The sequence below is a fragment of the Diorhabda carinulata genome, chromosome 2, assembly GCF_026250575.1.
Source record: "Diorhabda carinulata isolate Delta chromosome 2, icDioCari1.1, whole genome shotgun sequence".
Lineage (NCBI taxonomy): Eukaryota > Metazoa > Arthropoda > Insecta > Coleoptera > Chrysomelidae > Diorhabda > Diorhabda carinulata.
Genome location: NC_079461.1, coordinates 3,975,671 through 3,999,811, shown reverse-complemented (window position 1 = coordinate 3,999,811; position 24,141 = coordinate 3,975,671). Strand labels below are relative to the sequence as shown.

The 24,141-nt window shown below is 31.5% G+C and overlaps 1 protein-coding gene across 43 annotated transcripts in view; it reads left to right on the top strand.

The window, feature by feature from the left end:
- Nucleotides 1-24,141, top strand: part of LOC130903946 (cAMP-specific 3',5'-cyclic phosphodiesterase) — a 248,370-nt gene that overhangs the window by 167,488 nt on the left and 56,741 nt on the right. For 36 of the 43 annotated variants that reach the window (XM_057816398.1, XM_057816384.1, XM_057816392.1 and 33 more), the window contains one exon: nucleotides 20,945-21,127. In XM_057816398.1, the coding sequence (XP_057672381.1) occupies nucleotides 20,945-21,127 (183 nt within the window). Of the gene's footprint in view, nucleotides 1-3,607; nucleotides 3,953-7,352; nucleotides 7,634-15,246; nucleotides 15,613-20,944; nucleotides 21,128-24,141 lie in introns of those variants that run through there. The other 7 variants (XM_057816367.1, XM_057816365.1, XM_057816369.1 and 4 more) reach the window with 5 other exon arrangements.

Sequence of the window (24,141 nt, the reverse complement as noted above, 5' to 3'; positions counted from 1 at the left end):
GTTTTTCATCATGCACATTTGTGCGGCCATCTTTAAATGCTCTCACCAATTTCCTTACCATTCCATCACTCATAATGTTTTGTCCGTAAACTTGACAGATCTCACGATGAATATCGATCGGTTTTATGCCTTTAGCACTAAGAAATCGTATAACAGCACGTACTTCACAATCGGCGGGACTCACGATTGTCGCAGGCATCTTAAACACTCAGTAAACAACGTACGTGTTCAGAATCAGACTGTAATGGCGTAGACAAGAGATGTAGGTAACGCCGACCTTGGGGTTGCGGCGGCGGAATCGCAGAACGGTACTTACTTAAAAAATATGCCTCGTATGTTTATAAAAGGGTTTGTTAAGCTGTTTCTACAAAAATAAAATTCTATTATTTTTATTTTGATATTTAAAAAACATATTATATAAACGTTGTTGGATGTGTTGTTTCTCAAAAGACTGATGTCAGCTTTGTTTCTTGAACTTGTCATCCATATCGACAGTTGGTCATTCACAAATTTTGGTATAAAATTCAGTAACCAACTTTCAGTATCTGCAGACGTTAAATTAGTTATAGAAACGTCCGTATAACAGTGTAGTGGTTATGTAAACTGTGTGTTCAGAATGTCTGGTAAATAGGCTTCAACATTCTTGAGATTTTGTTGACATTGAGAGGTATACAGTGATTTTTGGAACCAATTCCTGGTTTTTCAAAGACGAAGGTTTATTTAACTAAACTTGCATGTTTAGTAAGTAAGTGAGGCTAATAGAACAAAATTTTTCCTATTGATAAATCTTCTACAAGATTGTGAATCTATTTCCCAAATGCAGCAATCAAACCTTCAATAACAGTGTTAAAAAACGCAATGGCGTCATACAACGGTTATTTATTGCAATGTAATTCAACGAGTGACAAATTTCATTCATTGTTTTTTTTAATTTCGATACATATTCTATGAGTTCATTTTCGTTGATGATGTTGAATTTTGCCCCTGATATCCAATAGCTTTTTGTTCAAAATTCAAAACTTAAACCGCATTGTGTCTAGTCCCATATCGTGGTAATAATTTTCTTCCATCCTATCTCCTTTTGGATCTTTTTTTGTGCGATTTATATCAGTCATTTCTTATTTCCCCTATTTTTTCCAAGTATCCAAGCCTTCTAGTCTTTTGGATGTTTTAATTTTGCAAGTGAAGCAATCAAAACTGAAATGCTCTTGTAAATTTTGTAATTTTGCGATCTTGAACCGCTTAACCGTCGTATATATGACAAATGCTCTCTTTTCATATAAAGTTAGCCTCTTATTGAGGTCGGAAAGTTTTCGGACAACCCTCGTAGTATAACTTACTAATGTGTGTGCTATCAATACATGATGAGAAAAACGTTAGTAGATCCACCATCTTGGATGTAAATGTCAACGGAATTGACGCAATTCGTCATATTGGATGTGCTCTATGCCATCTATGTTCTGTGTTGTCTATGATCCATCCGTCATGTGTCAACTCTCGTTGATTGACGTTTTCGGCATCGTTACTTTATCTTTTTTAGTCCACGTATAATATACTTAGTGATCTAAAGTTTATAAGCGGTGCATATATAGATCTGATATAGCTCGTTTCGAACTAGTACAGTACTTGAACTTAAAACTCGCATTTTTTATATCGCGCATGATCAAATAGTTACGTGCAGTAACGTCATGGTTCGATGTTAAAAAAGCATATACGGGGGATATAAAAGAAGTTCGAGTTGTCTGACCTGAATGTAGGTGTCATTCTAAATACACACAACAAGATAAATGATTTTGCAATTGAAATTTATGTATAGTGGATACTACAAATAATTAATTTTCCGATTAATTACGCTAGGTAGTGCCCAAATGATTGATGTTTTATACTTCAAAATAGAATAGAATAAAAAGCTTCGGACATTCAGAATCGTAAAAAAACCTATAAAACTATAATTTCTATTTATTTATTGATATAAAAAGCGCTATTAGGCAATTCAATTAACTAAACGGAGGGGGCCATTAAAAAATGAAAAGGTACATAAATGCTATTGAAATTAGTTTTTTTTTTATGGTTGAGACATAATATTGTTAATAATTTTTTCACTTTATTTCACAATTATATAACATTTCGTTCTCTGAAAATGAAAAATTGGTTATCGAAGCACGCATAGTATTCAAGTGATATTGTTAAGTCTAATACGTGCTTAGATAACAAAAAGTGTATATATATACATATATATATATAAACCTAATCCTACTACTGTTTCGGGTGTAGGATGTTTTCCTGTTTCTGATTCTATTCATATACATGTATATTCCATTCCTTTCTAATCTTTGTTATTATTGTAGCCTACGACCGTGATATTTTACTTTTGCCAAAGAACCTCGCTATACTTGTATTTCGTGTTATTTTTAGACACATATTTTTCCTCTTTCCATTGGATTTCATCCGCCATAAATCTCTAATTAATCTAGAATTTTCCATGTGACCCCACCGACTTCATTTCTTTCTAATTATACAGTACGAGTCTTGAGGAACTTTACATACTTTTACAATATGTAAAATCCCTTAGGGAGGATATTATGTGACTACTAAAAAATGTCAATATTCATCTGTGGAATTTACTATAATTTTAATTGGTTATGGTGTTTACAACCAGTGAAAACCTACCTAACCTAATCAGACCTAACCGTCAAAAACTGAGGACCTACTAATTTATAACACAAATCCACACGTTAACTGGGAACGATATTCTCAAATGGCAGTTCCAATCTCTGGATTCCATCTCCAGGATATAGTCGCCGAACTATTAGATTATGATATAGACTCTACTTAGTTTTGATTGAGTAATATTGAGTTACTTGTCTAGTACTTCATACTAACAAAGTCAATAATGTCATCTTCCTGCGCTTCATCTACACGTCGTTCTGTTTCCACCAGGAAAAGTGCCAACCGATCCAAAGGTCGTATGACATTCTCTAGCGGCAGCTCTAACATTACATGGTTGTGATATTTTTGGTTTAAATTTAATTATTTATGTCAATATTCAATACGAATCCCTAAATTGATTTCTCCGGTCCTGGAATTTCTAGGTTTAGCTAATTCCAGTCGAATGCTTGATACCTATGTAAACCATATACGTCTATATGGAAAGTGAAAGCTGTTCCGACTAAGAAAGACAAAATGGCAACGATTTCTCTATCTTCCGAGGTACCAGCTCGGTTGTGCGCATTCTCAAGCATGCGCAGTATAGATAAAATGTCTCGAACGATAGAGAAAATGAATCTTGTCGACACCATAACGTAGGGACGTTTCTATCCGTACCAACTGGCCATTTAGGAGTACCTATTACATATATGGTGTAAACACTATAACTAATTAAAATGTATAGTCAATTTTACAAATCGTCCTGTAAATTAATAGATATTACATACGGTAAAAGTGTGTAAAGTTGAATTTATTTTGATAAAATAAAATGTTTATTCAATAACGCTGTTGATTCAATGTGTGATCGGACACATTTCAAACAACCCTCGTAAAGTAAAAGTTAATTATAAATATTGAATATTGGGAACAATAATTTAATCTAAACTTGAACATAGAAAAAGGTATTAAATGTAATATAACTCATAGACAATAAGTTTTAGATCCTTCTCAGTTGTAGTACGTTGACAATAATAAACAAATGTCGAAATCTGCACGAATTCTAATAAAAGTGTATTAAAAAGTGTGCGAAATTCAAATGAGGATATTGTTTAACAAATAAAACGAAGTGTTTCGATGGTAACCGTACAATATTCCACCCCGATGGATATTTTCAACCACCTACATTGTTGAATGGAAACGTACACCATGTGAACGCACTTACACTCGCACAGAATGTGACTAATGAAAAAATCTGAGTAGTTATGCTATCGTGTGTGTCAAATAAAATAGAAACATTACTAAATCGGTAGTGTAGCCACCCCCGTCTGCGATTTTATTGCAAAAGAACACGATGCAATCAACTGATTTGAAGCGTTTATGTGTTAGTTAGTCACCAGCTGGGCTAAATTGTTATTTATTGTTTTTGTGAACAATTTTTATATAATATTCATCCTTCTTTTGATAATTCAGGGTATATTTTAATGAAATATACCAAAAATATATAATTTGGTGGTAGAAATCTTATAAAAAAACCACTCAATAGTCTTCATTATTGGATTATTAGAATATGATACACACTTTTATGTTAATCTTGTAGTTCGATATAGAACAAGATTAGTTGGGTGTTATGAGATATTAAAAAACTAAAATGGAAATTAGTCAGTACAAAACAACTTCCCATGTCAAACGTAGTTATATTTTTTTATAAAACTCTTTTTGATTTTTTGATTGAAAGTAACTTTAGACGAATTTAATACATATAAAAAGTTATTGAAGGGTAAATATAAAAAAATATAGTAAAAAAATGAAATAAGTCAACAAAAGAGCCAAACAAACAGATATCTGGTTAAATTTTATGGATTTTTAAAGAACATTTAACACGATAAACAGTGAAGTAATTGTGGAAAATTGTCCCATCGAATCAAAATCGAAAAAATAATGAAATAGGTATGTGGGCTATCGCCAAACCTATTGTAAAGGATCGTATAATGAGTAAAACAGAGGATAAAAGATTGGACTGAGCATGAACATTAAAAGACAAAGATATTAAACAGTAAAACCTAAACAGAAAACGCCAATTATTTAGAAGAATAGTCTTGAATATTCCCGTATAAAATATGGCCTTCAACAAACAATATTTCCATTATAACAAAAGTAAGTCTGTTTCAGATCAATGTGAAATATTTTTTGTTGAAAAAGGCCGAAGTTCCGGAAGATCCAATCATTTATCAGCAGATGCTTAGTAGTTATATACATAACGATTACGAACGGGGATGGGTAGGTCATACATTATGGAAACCAACAACAAACATAATCCGACAACCATTAAATTATAATGTAACAAACAAAAGAAAATAGAGAGAAAATTTAACATGGAAATAGGCAAAAGATATAGTAGAAAACGTAAGGAAATGTATCGAACGGAACCTACAAAACGACAAATGGGGATAGTGACCTCATCGTTTTTCCCATAGCTGCTGAAACACCCGACAGGTGCCTTTTATCCTCTGACGATAATGAAAATGAGTCAATTTCAATGAAATCTGTTTTTTTCCAACCTCATATGAAACAATAATTTTATTACCAAAAGATTGGTACATTTGGGGTTACTATTCAAGTAGAGTACAAAAAAGACCTTGAAATTTATGGAAATTCCGTAGACAAAGCAGTAATGGTGAATCTGCGGTTGAACCAGTTGATGTAAAACAACAGATTTGCGTCCTTGATCCCCTCATCATTAAGGCATTCTTTGAACTTTCGACACCATTCGCGCACAACACCATCACTCTCATGAAGTTTTCCCCATACACACGACTCTCTGATGGATTTCTGCAGCACTATGGCCTTCAGCCTGTAGAAAACGAATCACACTTCGCAATTCACACTTACGTGGCTGTAGCACAACGCCGACTGACGCTTGAATGTCAACAATGCCGGAGTGTGTAGAGCGAGAGGTTCGCAGTCGCCTACAGCGCATGCCCGCTTTCTTCTGACCGCGTATCTTCCTGAGGTGATTGAGTGCTTCAAACTAAGGGTCTTATTGGAAGACAAAAAAGAAAAACAATGCTCAGTTCGTTGTTCAGTATAGACGAGAATGTCTGATATGAAGATAAAAGAAAAATAATGCGGTAAAGAGGTAAAAGCCTGGTCGTGAGGTTAGGCACTGTGCGGTGCGTACTTTATTTGACAATTGAGCGCATAAAAAAATGTTAGGGTTTAAAATTGTTATAAATTGTGTGGTGTTTAATGTTTATATTAGGTTCTAACATCAATAGAAACCGTTTATATTTCACTTTTTGACCTTCAAGACAGTTTTACAAGTCTTATATAACTGGACTAAATCTCCAGAAAACTGTTTATCGTTTTTAGATCGATCGAATCTTTTTTTATTAAGAAAACAAAGGTTTCTAAATAATTCATTCAATCTTACTCTAACGCATGAGCTGGTTGATATTTTTAGACCTGTTGTTGTTACGAATAGATAGAGAGATACGCCTCCTTTCTTTGAGGATTGTTTATAACTTTCTGTCAAATATTTGAAATTGATAATCAAATTAAACATTTTACCAATTAGTCACACTATTGGTACCAATAACTTTCTAACTATTTATTATTGTTCGCAAGGTCAACAAGGTTATTGTCAAATAAAATCAGTTGATTGCATTAGATACTTGGATGTATATAATTTATCTTTTCAAAAAGTATATCAGATTTAATTCAGATCCAATCGTTGAAAATTCAACACCTATTGGTAATATTTCCGTGATATTTCTCGGAACTGTTTGGAATTACCAAACTACGGAAAAGAAATTTATACTAATTGGCTAAAAAATAATTGTTCACCTAGAAACTTACCTTAAATCTTTTAATTACAACTTATAGACCAGGGTAGATAATTTTTAAAACCAAAAAAAAAATAATAGTAGGATGAAACTCATCGGAAAAGAAGTAGACTATAAGAAACATAGTTTATCTCGATTTTCTGTGAAACTATGAAAAAAATTTAAATGGCAAAGTTGTAGGTAATAAAAAGATCTACAACTTTTGTATTCACACTTTTTTCACATAACCTCAAAATTTATGTGAAAAATTTAATAAACGAAGTTTCTGTTTTTTTTTATTTTCATCGTTTACAAAAAGAATGTTTTCATGAAATTTGGTGAAAACTTGCTAAGTTATTAAAATTTTTCATTCTAATTACACGAAAAACGTGATTCCATGTTTAATTGATAAATGTAGGTGATAATTGATAATGTTGATTAAAAAATTTACAGATGCGAGTTTTTTTGCCTTTTCCGAGAAAATTTACCATGTTGATGGTAAGTTTTTTTACACCAACAGAAAGAGAGATTCCAACTAACAAAAAACTAATTTTAATTTTTTGAAAAAAGCGGATATATTGAAGGGAAAATTGTCGATTGAAAATTAGGCAGCTTTTTTCGAAAAGTTTTCACCGAATTTAGTGAAAAAACATGTTTTTTGTAATAAAAATTTGGTTATTTCAATTTTTCACATAAATTTTAAGGTTATGTGAAAAAAGTGTGAATACAAAAATTGTATATTTTTTTTTTCTACTTACAACTTTGCTGTTCGACGTTTTTCCAGATACATTATTCTTATTAAAGTCCAATAACTTCTTTTTGCATGGAACTGAATTGAATCAACTTCTTCAGCACTGATCTACATTCTTTTGCAATAACTTCTAGATAACAAACCAATGTCAGCACTGAGCGTTTAGTGAAAAATAAATATGGAAGTTCTCTGATTGTATAATGCTGACATTATTATTTTTGTTATGGTCCCTGATACGCGGTTTGAAGAAATCTACTCAGACGTCGTCGCAATCACCACAACAATCCAGCACTACCCCCATAGAGGATCCAACTCCTACGCCGAGTCCGGATCCCACGTGTTCGCCCTCTCCAGAACCGGAATTCGTTAGCGAAATGTCATCCCGAAGGATATCTTCGGATAATTACCGGTCGAGGTACAATTCATGACCAGCTGGGCAACTTACCATTATAAACAACTCGGTTTTTCGGTGCAGTCTGCTATCCGAAGCAATTCTCGAATTCTATAATTGAGGTTATATAATCGAGAATTGTTATTTGATTGTAGATTGCAGTACTTTGGTGTTATCTATTTTTAGATATTGATAATAATGGATGAAAGCTCAGTAAATAAATGGGTTATAGTTATAATCTCCAACACGAGGGGTGTCGATCTGTAAACAAAAACTTCACCATACAATTTGACGTTTTTATTTAAAGTTTTTAGACTAAGTTTTAATACTAAATAAATTTATAAACTAGTAATACAATAATTTAAACTTTATGTTAATGTGTATTCAATAAAATAATCCACTCTATTTTTTAAGCACATCTCGTATAACAAAAAGATAGTATAAACAATAATCCACATTTTGAGGTTATAATTGTCATATTCATTTCATAGAATAAGTGTTTCAAAATCCTTGTAAATTTGTTGAAACTAAATAATATGTACTTAGTTTAATACCAACAAGACGTTATGGTATGGAAAGAGGTTTGATTAAAATTAAACTTTGTTGAAAAGTCAAATCGCCCATTTTGCTTATTCACCGGGGAATACAAGTCTTAACCGTTGGTGATATTAAATGAAATAGAACATTTATAGGGTATTTAAAAAACTTGAGAAGATAGATTAATTGTATTCATAGATTTACATTCTCATAGTAAAGTTTAGAAACTATGAATTTCTGTAAAATATAATACAATAAAAGACAATCTTAGATACCAAATTATGTTTTCAAGGTCAAGTTAAGTTTTTGTTCAATAAAATGTGACAACCTGTTCTTTCTACATATTTTTTCACTATTAAATATTTCTGTAATGAATATTGATGGTTTTTTAGATGGATTCCCAAGAATGTAACATTATGATCAACAGGAATTATTTTATGAATCGTATTGCTGAAGTTTTTGTTCATATCGACACTTACGAAATGTTTGTTAGAATATATTTTACTTAATTTTATTTATAAAAGAATTTTGATAAAAACATACAATACAAACAACCCTTTCCTTTTTAGAGATAAGTTAGTATATGATAAGGGATTTTTATGATTCTCAAACACATGTTGATGTAGCACTATTGTGTGTTGCCTAACTGGTAGGTTGGTATATTGTATTTCCCATACCCACCAAATATCGTTAACCTCAAAATCATTATATGTTTCCAAGTTTATCAATAAAGTAATTTTTTAATATTGAAATTTACAAATTTTTTGCAGTCGACTAAAAAATAAAAACGTTTTCCCTACATAATATTTCAATCGCATACACATGTTGATTCCATATAAGTGTGGGTTGGTTATTAATATTTTTCTATTGCCAACTCTCATTGTTAAAATTGAGTCCGTACACAATTACTTTTTAATAACCTATAGAAAAATTTGTGTGTCGAAATATTCTGAAGCATGTTTTATTAAAAAAAAAAACTGAAATAAATTTGAATATGCTATAGTATCCAAGGAAAAAAGCTTTTATAATAAATCCTTTGTGAGCTTTTTTGGATAAACATAAAGTTCGATGGCTAACAAAAAAGAGACACATGTGTTGGTTCTTCTGTGAGTAAATATTCGAGTTTATTTATTGTCAGTGGCGTACGCAACATAACATTAAAAGCAAGAAATGTTGTTATAAAGAATGTTGATATAGATCTTGTATTGCAAAAATTTAAAATGTATTCAGAATTAGGTTACAGAATCCACACTAACTACATATCTTATAGCATGTTTTTTTTAATGTATAACTTAATATATTTGGAAAAGGAAATTTTGAAGAACCAACAAATTTTTTTAAAGGAATTACAAGAAGTCCAAAGTACAAGTCATCATACCAATATTCAACAACGTTTAGATAATAGCATTGTTAAGATGAAGAACGTGTATAGATTGTTGGTAAAATAAGTCTTTTGTGATCGATGTATTCGGGAATACGTTCTAAATAACTAGATTTTAAAAATGTAACCTTTCTTTCTGAACTAATTTAAATGTAATAACGAATCATAGTTTTCTGTATCTCGACTATTCCATTTTCCTCGTTATGTCAATTAGAGATAAATACACCGTCAAGAACAGAAACAGTAATTAGACGAAGTTCTACTTCTGAAAATTTTCTTAAAACACTTGAATCAAAGCAATTTATTTTATGTACCGCACAATTTAGTGAATTAGAGTTTAAGGAGATTGCAATATATTTTATCGTTATAAAGTGTAAACTATTTGCTTTTTGTTTTATAAAAATAATTTAATTAAGAATACAAATTCACTAAATTGTAGATTTCGGCTTTTGTATAAACTAATTTGGAGTGGAACTTATGCTTCCGTTTCTACATCACTGTATTGTTGGTTAACTAACCGCGGGGGTTTTATACGTTGAAAATATTAGTTTAAAAATAACTTTGGTTGAGTACACTTTTGTTTAACGCATATTTAATGAGATTAAAGTTGTTGTTTTAGTGACGTTGTTTGAAAACAAATTCTATTCATTATGACGTACAAAGTAAAGTTTGTGAAACTAACTAAATGCAATTAAAGTTATCATTCCAAATTAAATAGCATATCTCGTTGATAGAATAATTAGTTTGACATTTTGTTGAGGTGCATTAGCAAAAAATTATAGTTAATTCATTATTTATTACTGTACATTTCATTTTAGGGATACCTGCTGGGTAATAAGGATCAATAAAGAAATAAAAGAATAAGGAATTTTTGATGATACGAATATTGTAAAAAAGTATTCTAACAAACATACAATATTTGTTTTTGATTTTCGCTTATTTTTTTAAGACGACTGTTTATTTACCTTCGTCGTTGCTCGTACCATTTCAGAATGATATGCCTATGAAATAGTTGTTTTTATTTATAATAATGATTATAATCAAAGCACGTCAATATAACATTCACTGTTTTTTTTGTACAAGCTGAAATTTCTACTAGAGCATTGGCACTGTTCATTAGAAATAACATCAAATGTTTCAAATTTCATTTTATACCCATTTACTGTCAGTTTTGCAGTTTCCTCTGTAGTTTAAAAGATACTACGGGAGTGTTGACATCACACACCGCCATTGTTAGCGCAGGTCAGGAGTCACCTCTCTAACAAAGTTTAACTGCGTTATCGATTGTTTCGTATTTACTTCGATAAATTTTACAAAAAAATACTTTCTGACCCAAAACACATCACCATCTTATACAACAGTAAACTAATTAAACAGTTTTCAAATAACACACACAGAACCTCACAAACTTTGTTTGGAAAATGGACTATAACAATATGTCGGCCGTGACGTCACGCTCCGGATGTCTATTGTACGATGAAAATGTGATGTATGTTGTAATTTATCATTTAGTTTTGAACTGATCGATCTATCAATCAGGTTTTCTTGTTTGGTTGCAATAAAACCCAGGGCTGGAGTCGTCAAGGGCATAATAAGAGATGTTCGTAGTAAATTACGACTAGTTCGGGAGTGGGGCCCTCCATGTAGTTCAAATTATTAACGTTTCTAGTTACCAAGTCGTTAATTATGGCAATTTCCATGCGATGTTACATATCTAAGATTGCGCAAATTGTTTTTTCATTGCATTCATTTATTTTGAAACGTTGAAAACCGCTGGTCTTAACAATTAACTTGAATCACGTCAAGTGTCAATTGTCTAAGCAAAACTGACAGTGGATGAACCCCTTAAAAGGGTAACTTCTACAATCCTCTAAACGTCACGTTTTTTTCGGAATGTTCTTCAATTATAATTTCTTCATTTTATTAATTTCTTTTTCAAAAATGTCTATACGACATCCCATTTCTTGAACCGTTTTGTAATTTATTTCGTTATACGTATTTTAAGATTGTTTATGTTGTATTAAATTAAAATTGATAATAATTAGGTAATTGAAAAATTAACTACCCCCTTGTACACAACTAAATTATTGATAAAAATGTATCTGTAAGAACTATTTATAGGCTTATCAAGTAAAGTTTACTACAGTCTAATAAACTAAAAGGGAAATTAGTCAACTACATTATTGGTATATAAAAACACGAATTCGATCAGCGGCCGAAAGGCAACTGATTAAATTGTGGTCGTGATAAAAAAATAGACGCTTTCGTACGAGATTATTTAGCCGAATTTTAGAAGTAATGGAAACGTTAATTAGCTGGAGTATATATAAATAAGTTTATATGAAAGCATTTTTGGCGACAAACAAAGGAAGCGGTAAAAAAAATTGTAATCATTTTGTTGCCGTTGTTGAGGTTATGTCGAGTATAAATCAGTATTGGCCAGTATAAATTGCGCCCCCCGAAGGAGCTGCGAAACCCTCCGCCGTAAAGAAACCCTTTAAATAATTCAAAACTCAGGTTATATGGGGTACTGACTATATAGTAATCATAGATCGTTAACTTTATATTTGGTTGAGGTTTTAAATGAAATACAAACTAATTATAACCCAACCTAACCTAAGCAAACTTACCTAACATAAGCCAATCCAACCTAACCTAACTTTCTCAAAGTAAGGTGAACGAACGATGATTGAAAATGCAACGCAACTAAATTGAAGTATGGAATTTTTTGGCACTTGCGAGACGCCAAAAATTCTTTCAGATTCACTTATTTTAAATTCATTTCAGCCTTTAGGGGGCTCGATGATGTATAATCCTTTATATTTCTGAATATTATATTTTTTGTCAACAAAATAACCTTAAGATAATGTATATGAAGCAGGTAATACTAATAACTAAACGTATTCTTATAATTTTTGTTGGTAGTATAATCTTGAACGTTTATAATAATAATTTTGGTAATTCACATTTGCTCAAATCGCAAATTTACTTATTCTTAAAGAAAAACTGGCTAGAATCTAAAACATAGCACCACGTGTTCATTCTTTTAATTTTGGAAACATAAATTTATTTACTTATGAGTTTAAGTGAATTTCAAGGCCTGTTTTTGAACTTTTTATGCCCTTTATTCGTGGCATAGCTGTGGAAAGGCGTCCTAAACTTGTTAGAAATTATAACTATATCTGGGTTAATATTCATCGTACGAAAATAAAAAAAAATTGATATTTTCTCGAAAAAAGGAACTTTTTGAAAAATCATATTTAAGTTTAAATCTATGATTTCAAAAGCAATAAAACTTCTTGAACACATTGTAGAATTCAATTTAGGAAGTTTCAATTTTTTTCTCTAAATATTATCACTTTACTTTGATTATAGTTATCACATTTTATACCAAAGGTGGTTCTCACTATAGCCCACTTCGAAGATTTGAAATTTTTCTTTGAAGAGTCATAATTCTGTTAATATAACAGCTATAGCCAAAATTAAAGTTTAAATTGCTACCTCATGCATCCTATTCGCCAAATTTAATCCCCTCGGATTATTTTAAGTTTCCAGACTTGAAAAAACGGCTCGGAAGTCACACAACGTTTTTCCATTGTTGGTCCAGGTACTTTTGGCCCCTTCCTCGTATACTTCAATTATTAAAAAAGGTTCAAAAACTTGCATTTTCGGTAAAAAAAATTCGTGAATAACTGAAAAAGTATTGATTTAACTCGAAATATTCATTTTTTTTTTTAATCGATTCATTTATATATCTCTGAGGTTAGTTTGCATTTATTAATTTTCACCTCCGAGGAGGATCGAGTTAAAAGCAAGTTTAATAGCAAGCGGTGTTTTCCGAAATAATTGCTAACCAAAAATTAGTGCGTTTAACTACAGCGCACAACTGATTTTGATTTGGCCACTCAACTCTGTTAACTACATGTTGCTAGACACAATTTCTTGTGTCCAATAAACTATTGGCAACAGTCAGAAATAACTATTTTATGAACTATAAGGACATTTGTTTACTATTTGAAGGATATTATCATATCTATTGTTTTATGTATGCATCGATAATGTAGCTGATTAATTTCAAGTTTAGTTTGTTAGATTACAAGTTTTATTTTTCAATAAATGTGAATAGAATCGCCTTTAAAGTGCTTACAAAATTTAAAAAAAAATCGGTTTACTGGAATATTTATTAATAATACTCGACGTGTTTGTAATAAAGGCGTTTCTTTCGTCTCGAAATTTTCTGTTGATAAACTTGATCCAATGGTAAATTAATGGAAATAGATCTTGAATGACCTAAATCTAGCGTTCAACTCTTCTTTACGGAAAAGTTTCTACACATTTTCGTTGATTTCTTTTCATTTCCACATTTCTTTCCCTAATTTTCTTGCTAAAATTAATTTTGAGTGTATAATAGACAGAAAATAACTAGCTAAAGTCAATTAGATAGTTGGAGAATAATTAAAAAAATAATAATAGTGTTCCGATTGTTCTTTCCATAACCTCCGATGACCCAAGGTACAATCCCGAAGATCTGAAACAGTGGCGTGTTTAACTGAAGAAGTTCGCTACATTTAGTCCAACGCAACGTGTAATACGGCGGGTAGATGCCGTGTAAAAAGCTTTTAAATTAATTTAAATTAACTATCCGAGGATAAAACGGAAACGAATCGTGACATATTTCTTGAAATTACAAAATTTTTCGTCTTAGTAAGTCCCGAAACATACCTCAACTACCTAAAAACGTTAAGTAGCAGACCACGTAAATTTTTTTACCACAAACCATCACTGAACAATAGTAGGACAATACTTCTTCTTTTTCGGATTGGAAGAATGGAATTTACGTTAGTTTTTGTTTGAAACAAATGAAAAACCAGATTCCGTAGTGAAATAAAACAGAAAACTGGATTAAACATCAACAAAATTCAGTTATCTGCAGTGATGAATATGTTAGTTTAGTATCTGGGTATTTTTGGAATTTGTATATCCTCACGCATCATTTTCATCGAAGGTACTGTCAATTCTGCCTTTCATTAATACCAGAAGAAGGCTTCGTGAGTAAAGATGCCTAGCCTGCCACACAGGGAATAATCATGTTTTCAAATGGTCCTCAAGTGATCCTGATGTATACCCTATCGTTAAAAGCTCTTGGAGCATCATAATTTCGAAATTTGAAACTAAAGTTTGTAAAAATTGCAACTAGATTCTATACTAAAGAGAATTGTCTTGACTTTTGGTCTAATCAGTTTAAGTTTGTCTTTATATTATTGGTTTATGATAGTATTGTAAAGGAAGAGGCATAAATCAATTTGAGGGTCACTATAGTAGAACAGGAACATAACGAACCATGTCATATAGATGTTAAATAAATTGATTTGGCATGGAGAAGATATTTCATACGACTTCCCGCAGCTCAGACTTATCTTCTACTGGTTTAAGTTTAGGGAGTTTTCTTAGAGGTCTAGTTCACGTGAATAAACCAAGAACAATGCTCCAATTAAAGGAGTACATTCTTCAATAAATCGCAAATAAATAGCAAAACGAAATAGTATCAAATAATTCAATCCATAAGCTTGCTCATTTTCGACCCTGATTGGATGTAAAGATAGATTCCTAAAAGCAAAAATCATCACCAATATTTATATGATTAACATGATGACATTTCCATGATATTTGCCATTCGATTATCTGTACATTTTTCCTTATCGAATGTACCATTAACCAGGTATTTGCCATTCTCCCGCGACTCCTCCATAGACGTCGGTAACGAAAGCCGACCCTCAGTTACCAGCATTTCATCGTTTTCGACGTCATCACGGATCATCGGTCAAAGATCCGTGGACTCTCGAACAAGTATAACGAGTTTATGGTCTTCGGATATGTCTCGACGTGATTCGGATGCGATACCCGAGCACGAGCACGAGATGGACTCAAGCGGCGATTCGAGAAGTTCTTTCGCTTCGGCATCGGATAGTTCGAGGAGATATTCGGAGACTATGGCGAAGAGAAGAAGAAGCTCCGCTAGAAATTCGCAGAGGAGGAGTTTTAGGAGATTTCCTTTGAGCGCCGATAGGAGGAGAACCACTGGAAGGTTTGTAATAGAGAATTGATTCCACAATTGGTATTGATATTCTTTTCATTATGGCTAAGTGATTTTTTTGTAAATAAAGAAATTATTTGTCTTTGAGTCTAGAGTCATGTAGTAAACATTTTCCATATGAACACCGCGGTTTTTGCGTCCACGATCCATTTGTGTTTTATGCTTGTGCTGAAGGCTATAATGCTGTAGAAATCCATCGGAGAATGAGTCGTGTGTATGGTGAAAACTTCATGAGTGATGGTGTGTTTGAAGATGGCCGTATTGATGGGGTCAAAGACGCAAATCTGTCGTTTCAGATGACCTGGTTCAACGAGTTGACAGAATGGTTAAAGAAAACCGCAGATTCACCATTACAGGTGCGTTGTCTACGGAATTTCCAGAAGTTTCAAGGTCTGTTCATTGGCGGAAACTTTCTTTGAAGAGGGTATTGGAAAGGATGACCACAGATATGACAAAAGTCTCAATCTCTTTGGTGATAATGTCGAAAAGTACCAATCTTTCGGTAATAAAATTATTGTTTTATATGAAGTTTTTTTTATTTATAGCCTATCGGAGGTTGAAAAAAAAACGGTCCTCGTTAATGATTGGAATGTACAGGGTCATTCACGACGAGTTAAATCGATATGTATACGGGAAAGTACTGCGGCTAGTGTTCTGAAAATTTGCTTGAATGGGTTTTCCGAAATGCTCGTTTCAACTAAAATAATTTCAGTTTTCTGTAACCCAATTTTAAACGAAATGCAATGGTTTTTATTAAATTTTTGGAATCTACGCGGAATTTCAATATAACTTTATATAAGGCATAGTATGCCTAAAATCCACCATTTTTTAATTATTTCACATTTTCGAAATTTTTGGACACACGCAACCCTTCACTAAAAAAATTATATTTCTAATTTTAAGTGAATCAGGTCTAATATTTTTGGGATTTGGACAAATAACACTTACAGCTTTCAAAATCTGTGAAAACCTTGACAAAAATTTATATAGGGTGTGCAGAAAATGGCGCTGAATTTCGCTTTCTAAAAACTTCAGTTTTTTCAAGTTTCTACGTTAATTTGAGATATATGAATTTACTAACGAAGTCCCCTTAATTTAAAGCGTAGAATCAATCCAATGGTAAAGAAAAACTTGAGCTTTCGAAGTATTTAGATAGCGAAATTCGGCGCCATTTTCTGCACACCCTATATAAATTTTTGTCAAGGTTTTCACAGATTTTGAAAGCTGTAAGTGTTATTTGTCTAAATCAAAAAAAAAATTAGACCTGACTTACTTAAAATTAGAAATATAATTTTTTTAGTGAAGGTCTGCATGTGTCCAAAAATTTCGAAAATGTGAAATAATTAAAAAATGGTGGACTTTATGCATACTATGCCTTATATAAAGTTATATTGAAATTCCGCGTAGATTCCAAAAATTCAATAAAAATCATAACATTCCGTTTAAAATAACGAAGTTTGGGTCCACTTCCGGTATAACCCGAAGTTTCAGAAAATTTTCAGAACCCTAGTCGCAATACTTTTCCATATACATATCGATTCAGCTCGTCGTGAAGGACCCTGTCTTAACACTGATTTTATTCTTGTTCATTCATCAGAAGAATTGGTTTTTGGTTTCGATTGAATTCATTAAACTCAAATATGGACATTTAGCAACATAAATATCGATAAAACGGGTTGTACAAATTTTCAACGCATCTAGTTGTCATATTGGACGAGAAACCAAATATTACACAATCTTTCAAGAATGTAAATCAGTGCTAATACATTGTGACGACTTATTAACTCAATTACTCACATCATTTCCATCTATTTACATCACTTATATACAAAGTACTGCCAATAAGTTTCATTTAAGCTGATTTTTACATTATGTACCACGTTTAGTTCGATGATTACGACTTACTAAAGTCTCTGATCTCCAGCTACAGTTGAGCGAAGATTGAAACACTGAAATGGACGAACATTTTTAATCTAGTCAAAATCAAATTAATTATTACAGTAATTGGTTGATAATGTGAAATGTGTTTAACGTAATTTGAGGTTTATCTTTTATATACCTAGCGAATGTCGATTATTTTTATCTTATCTAGATCGTGGTCATGTTCGCGTACGGTCTAGTCAGTTTGACTTAACTGCGAGGTGTAATTGTTTTAAAAAGTGACGCGTTAATTGTTTGAACGTAAAATCCTCGGACTATTTTGAGAAAAATGGTTAACAACATTCAGAGAATCAGAAATCCCATGAGACTTTCAGGAAGTATCACCTTCCCTAGGAGATATTCTGATTTGCCGAGGCATCCTCATTACCACGTTAGGTATATGCGTTGATTGTAAAGTATAACCGATGTTATTTAGTATAAATAATGAGCAATTTATAAACATTATTAAAATTTATTACAATAGTGACAACATTACATACGATACACCTAAGTCATAAGATCTAACAGAATCTAATATTCCAGTCAATGACGGTAAAAACGGGAATATTTTATCCTATACAGGATTTGAATTTTGGCTTCTTCATAATCCCTATTTCAAAATCTACGCAGTACCGAGGGTTGCTTTTTTGAAATTGACTTGAAAAGTTTGTGATTAAATGATTCATCTTTATATTAGTTAAATGAACATCAAATCGACAATTTTTAATTTAATTTATGATTTATTAAGTTCCGGCCCTTAACAACCACTCCTTATAACAGAAATAATTAAAAAATATATAATAAAACTGTTATTAAGCAGTTATTTAACTAATTAAATAGAGTTGGATCATTCCTGATGATGTTTTGTGAAAAATTTCATTGAAGAATTGTTGATAAAAATATCTGTGAAATTTTAAGGTTAGGTGACCCCTAATTAACCCTCCAGAATGGATCGTTCGCCTTTTATGTACCTTAACTTTCTTATACAATATTCCAAATTGGATATTTTCAAATTAAAGGGGTACAAAGAAATTAATTTGTTTCTAAATTTACGGCTTTACCTTAACATCTCAGTCTTTTGCGAGATATCATTTGGGCTGTGTATTATATCAATAAAAACTAACTAAAGTCTCATCAAATACAATATTTTTGATATCATATATTTTTTTGCAGGTTTCTAGCCGTGGTGTTTGATGACAGACAAATAAATTTACTATTTTGATCCTAATTTTATTAATTCGGCAAAAAAATTGTAGAATCTGGTTAATTTTTTCAAAATTACTATTATAGAATGACCAAAAATGCATAATGTTCCTTATAAAAATGATGTTAATCAATCCGAACGATAGTATTGAATATTTCAACAATTTTTTATTGTCATCAAATGCGAGAAAGTTTGCGAAATTTCAAATAAATTGGTTGATCTAATGAAATTCTGATTAGACAATTCCATGTAAACAAACAGACAAATCAACACACAAACAAACAAACAAATAAACAAACAAACAAATAAACAGACAGACAAACAAAGATATAGACACACACACACCTACAGATTATTAATTGAACTCATTATAGTATATTGCATAACAAATATTGAAAATAGAAGATTTAACGCAAGTTTGCAGAATTGAGTGTTATACACGATATTTATTCTACAACCACAATTCTTTGCTTCATGGTTTCTAGGAAACTTTTAAATCGCTCAAACACATAAACATTGAACGTTTTTTCGAAAAAATTATAGACGATTGTGAGGAAATCTTTGAAAAGAAGTAGCACCCTTACCATCTAAGTATGCGGTTTGTTTGGAAAGTGGTTTTGGCTTTTCGGCCACTCCCAAATTTCCCCCAAAATAAGCTATTTTTTGAATAGGACATTCTGATGTATCTATGGCTAGCCCGCAGAATATGCACTTATCGTCCTCTGCTATGGCACCGTCTTTTGGTGGTAATTAGGCGAATAGTGACCTGCCGGAAGACTTAAGACCAGTTTAATGGTAGCTGGTATGGTTATGAACCTTATGGAATGACTTAGACCTGGAGTGTGTCTCCAGTAAGACTCCATCCAGCCATCAGTTGTCTAGCTGTCTGCTTCCTCACTGTCTGGTAGCTACCTCAGGTCAATTTGTTTGTTAACACTACCCTGGACGTGTACTTAGTAGCTTTCAGAGCTTTCAAAGCCACTTGGTTGTAAGAGGAAATGTGAATATGCTGTGTACCAAAGATAACCTTTAGTGATAGCATAAACATCTACTTCGAGATGTAATATGTGTTGCCGGATCTTAATACTTAGATAATTGAAAGTAATAATTAGCAGTTGAAGGAATATTGATTTGAACAAAATTATGTGATGAAATTTAGGTCGCATTTTGAAAAATAAACAAGATTCTGTATTCACTTTTATAAAAGAGGATATTTCAAGTGAAACCTGAAAATTTAATAATAGAGGAAAAATAATGGGAACGAAGGAAAACTTTTTTTTAATAAAATCTTTTTTAAAAAGGTAAAACCGACGAAAAACCAGCCTATCCGATTCATAAAAAGAGAGCTATAGAAATATACAGTTGAATTTATCACGAATTAATGTCAAGTCCAAATGAAAAGAAATTTTCCTTTGATCGAGTAACAAATTACGTCCGACAAAGAATTAACGAGACTTTGTAACCGTTCGATGGACTAAAGTGGAAATTTCTCATAAAAACAACTAGAATCTGTGATATTTTCAAAATCGGATTATACTTTGATGAAACATTGGGCAATTAAATTGGATGTAAATCGACTAGCATACTTTCCGTGTTTTTTTTTTCTTACAATATTGCGCGAACATTCTCAAAGTGGGTGCCGCGTTTATTGGGGATCGATCACTTCACTCCGAAATCGAAACGATCATCATCTGAGTGGACTGCAACCGGGGAACCACGTCCGAAGCGTCCAAAGACCCAACAGTCAACTGGGAAGGTTATGGCTTCTGCATTATGGGATGCGCATGAAATTTTCCTCATGGACTAAATCCAAATCATTACATAGAGTTGTTGGATCGATTGAATGCAAAAATCAAGGAAAAACGTCCTCATATATCGAATATTCACCGATTCAAAAGTCGATGGCAACGATGGTTAAATTGAACGAATTACACTTTGAATTGCTTCCTCATTCACCGTATAATCCAGATCTGATTCCCAGTGACTACTGACTATTCGCTGATCTCTAACAAATGCTCGCCGGTAAGAAATTCAACTCAAATGATAAAGCGATTGCTGAAACTGAAGCTTATTTTGTGGTAAAAGACATGGCATCGACATACCAGTAAAATGAAACAAGATCATTGGTATAATATCTACGAAACTTTAATAATACACCAGCTGTTAGTTTTAAACTAATTTTATTTTATTTTGTTTCAGTTTTGATGTTGAAAATGGCGCCAGTCCCGGTAGAAGTCCATTGGATGGAGCCGCATCCCCATCAGCTGGACTGGTTCTTCAAAATCTTCCTCAAAGAAGGGAGAGTTTCCTGTATAGATCTGATAGCGACTTCGAAATGTCGCCGAAATCCATGTCTAGAAATTCTTCGATCGCTAGCGAAAGGTAAGTCATAACAAACTGTCAGTCAAAAATACTTATTAGTGAATTTTTCGGTTGGTACCAATTGAGAAACTAATAAATAAATAGTTAATCAGTCAGTTATTCATCATCCAAAACAGTTACAACGTCAAATTACTTAATATAAGAGATGTAATTTAATCTCAATGTCAAAACGGTCCCTTTTTAGGACATTTTTTGGAGTCACGAGTTACAAGGTGCTAAATCTGGCGAGTTAGGCGTATGTAGACCGATAGTAATATTTTTATTGTACAAAATTTTAAATAAAAAGCAATTCATCTTCATTTTTCTATATGTAAAACAAGAACTATTGATTGTTTTTCATTGAAAACGTATTTTCATCTCCCATAACAATTTTGCCAATGAAATCCTGACCTGTTTTCATTCAAATTCAAATACAAATTGAATCACTAACCGATAATTTTATACTTTCGCCATCCCCTTGGTTTTTTTGGCTTTAGAAAATCGAAAAATCATCCGATTTCGATAATATTTTTTTAATTTTCGTTTTTACGACAGATTTATGAAAAAAATGTGAGAAATATGGAGATTTCATATAGTTTTATGACTTTGAATCTGATCATAAACGCACTTCTTCGCATATAATTGTTAATAACTTTTTTATCAACAAACAAAAACTTCATTTGATTATTTTGAAAAAAGTCATCAACAATTATACGTGAATTAGTGCATTTTCATGGACATTTAAAGCCCTGAAACCAATATAAGTTAATATATAATTTTTTATTCGCATAATTTTTTTCGTAAATCGGATGATTTTTCGATTTTCTAGAGCCAAAACCCAAAAAAGTCTAAAATCACCCACGAATCTTTGTTTTCAAAATTGAAGGACGAATCAATCCTAACTCATCCTTATTTTACTCATAATGTCCTAATAACTCTTGTAAATGTTAATTTATTATAATTATGGACGATTTTTAACATTTCGTAAACTCCTTTAGCACATTTTTGAAAAATATTAACCTATGTTCCATAACAGACATTGAAACTACCTGAAAGCAGTACTATATAAATATTTATGATATTATTGATTACACCTCGTATAACAATATTAAATTAGCTACAATTTGAATTCATATATTAACAAATACTTTGAAATATTGAATAAGTATGTGTTAATAATAAAAGAAATTTTTTTAATCTTATCGTTACCAACTCCTACAATAAACAGTATCCAAATAAATCTGACAAAACGGTTTTAGATTCAAACAAATAACCGACTGCCATCTATTGAGCTTCATTATTAACAAGTCATCAACATGTTATTTTTACGTAGTTATTTTTACGTAGTTATTTTTACTACGAAATGTATTTTGTGTATTTAACAATAGATGTCTCTACTCGTTAACATAGTAGAATTAAGCATATACCATAAATGATTATTTATTAGGAATTAGAAATTAGTCAATACATCTACTACTTTTTATGTGAATAAAATTATAAGTATTTTATTTCTGTATAATGTACAGTTACCTCTCAAACTCAAAATCAATTGGGAGATTTTATTTGAGAATTTAGCGAGGTGTATAAAAAGTTGCCTACCCCATGATTTTAACAATAATATAATTTGTTTTGACTACGGAAAAACCTGATCCTTTTTAACGAAATAGATAATCACCTTGACTATCAAGAAGTGAATAATGAAATAATAAAACATTTTTTGTTATTTTTAGAAATAGTTATGTGTTTATGTTCGCCGCCATTTCCAATTAATAGTTCGGAAATTATCCGCTAGGAGGCAATGAAATAATAAATAGAATAAACTAATATCTTAATCAACATTATAATAAAAAAGTTTGTGGGTATAAAAAGTTTATATTGAGTGGTTTTTAACACTTATAAACGATTTTGTCAAAACGAAAAAGAGAATAATAGCGGTGGCCAAACCGCTTTACTGGTGATGACGTTTTTTCTGTTTCAAAAAGAAAATGTAATCTCCACAAATACTTAAATAATATTATTACAGGATTTATTCGTTTGTTCTTTTAACGAGTGTTCCTTTCATTATGTTTGAGCAATTCTTAGAAATGACAGTAGGAAATTTACATTTTATTAAAAAAAAACTATTCATTGAATTGCTTATAATTATGTATAATCTAATAAACTAAACATGAAATTAGTCAGCTAACTTATCGATACTTAATAACATTCGCGGGCCAGTGGAAGAAAGATATGAATGATTTATATACAGGGTGTTCCAAAGCGATATGTATCGATCTCTTGTTTTTTCTTTAGCGTTATGAGGAATATAGAGTTTTCACTCGGCTATATGAACCTACTAAAGATTGGTCGATATAAAAATTGCTTGTTTATCAAGATTTTTAGCTATTTTTGAATCTGTGAAGGATATTTTACAAGAAAAAGGATCGTATATGAAATAAAAATTGAATATTTGTTGAAAATATATTTGTTAAATTGCAGATATCTTTGGTTAGGTTCAACAAAAGTATTTGACGGGATCTTATATCGTTTCTTCTAACTCGCTTATCGCTTTTCCTTTATCATACTTAAAGGAAAAATTCCTAAATGTAGTTGAACATATTTTTATAAAACATGGAAAATCAACTTACGGATATTGAACGAGATTTATCTAGATGGATGCGGAGAAAACCCGATTGAAAATATCTACAAATCTGCTTCGCGGGGTGAAACTTCATTTCAAATGTTTCTGTGTATTAATAATGTAGTTGACTAATTTCCGTTTTAGTTTATTATATTATATTGTGTTTTATTGCCACGTTTTTCGTATTTATTTAAACTCTTTCTATCAGTAGGATAAATTAATAAACACTGTCACTTATGTTCTCAATTTATTCACACACTATACAATACACTTCACTTATAATAATTTACTTGAATAATTTCTGCGATTCCTTTTACTAATTCGTTATTTCACTACGACTATATATTTAAAATTGAACTAACTACGCTACATAAACTTATTTATATACCACAAATAGAATTCTACAAAGTTCTAG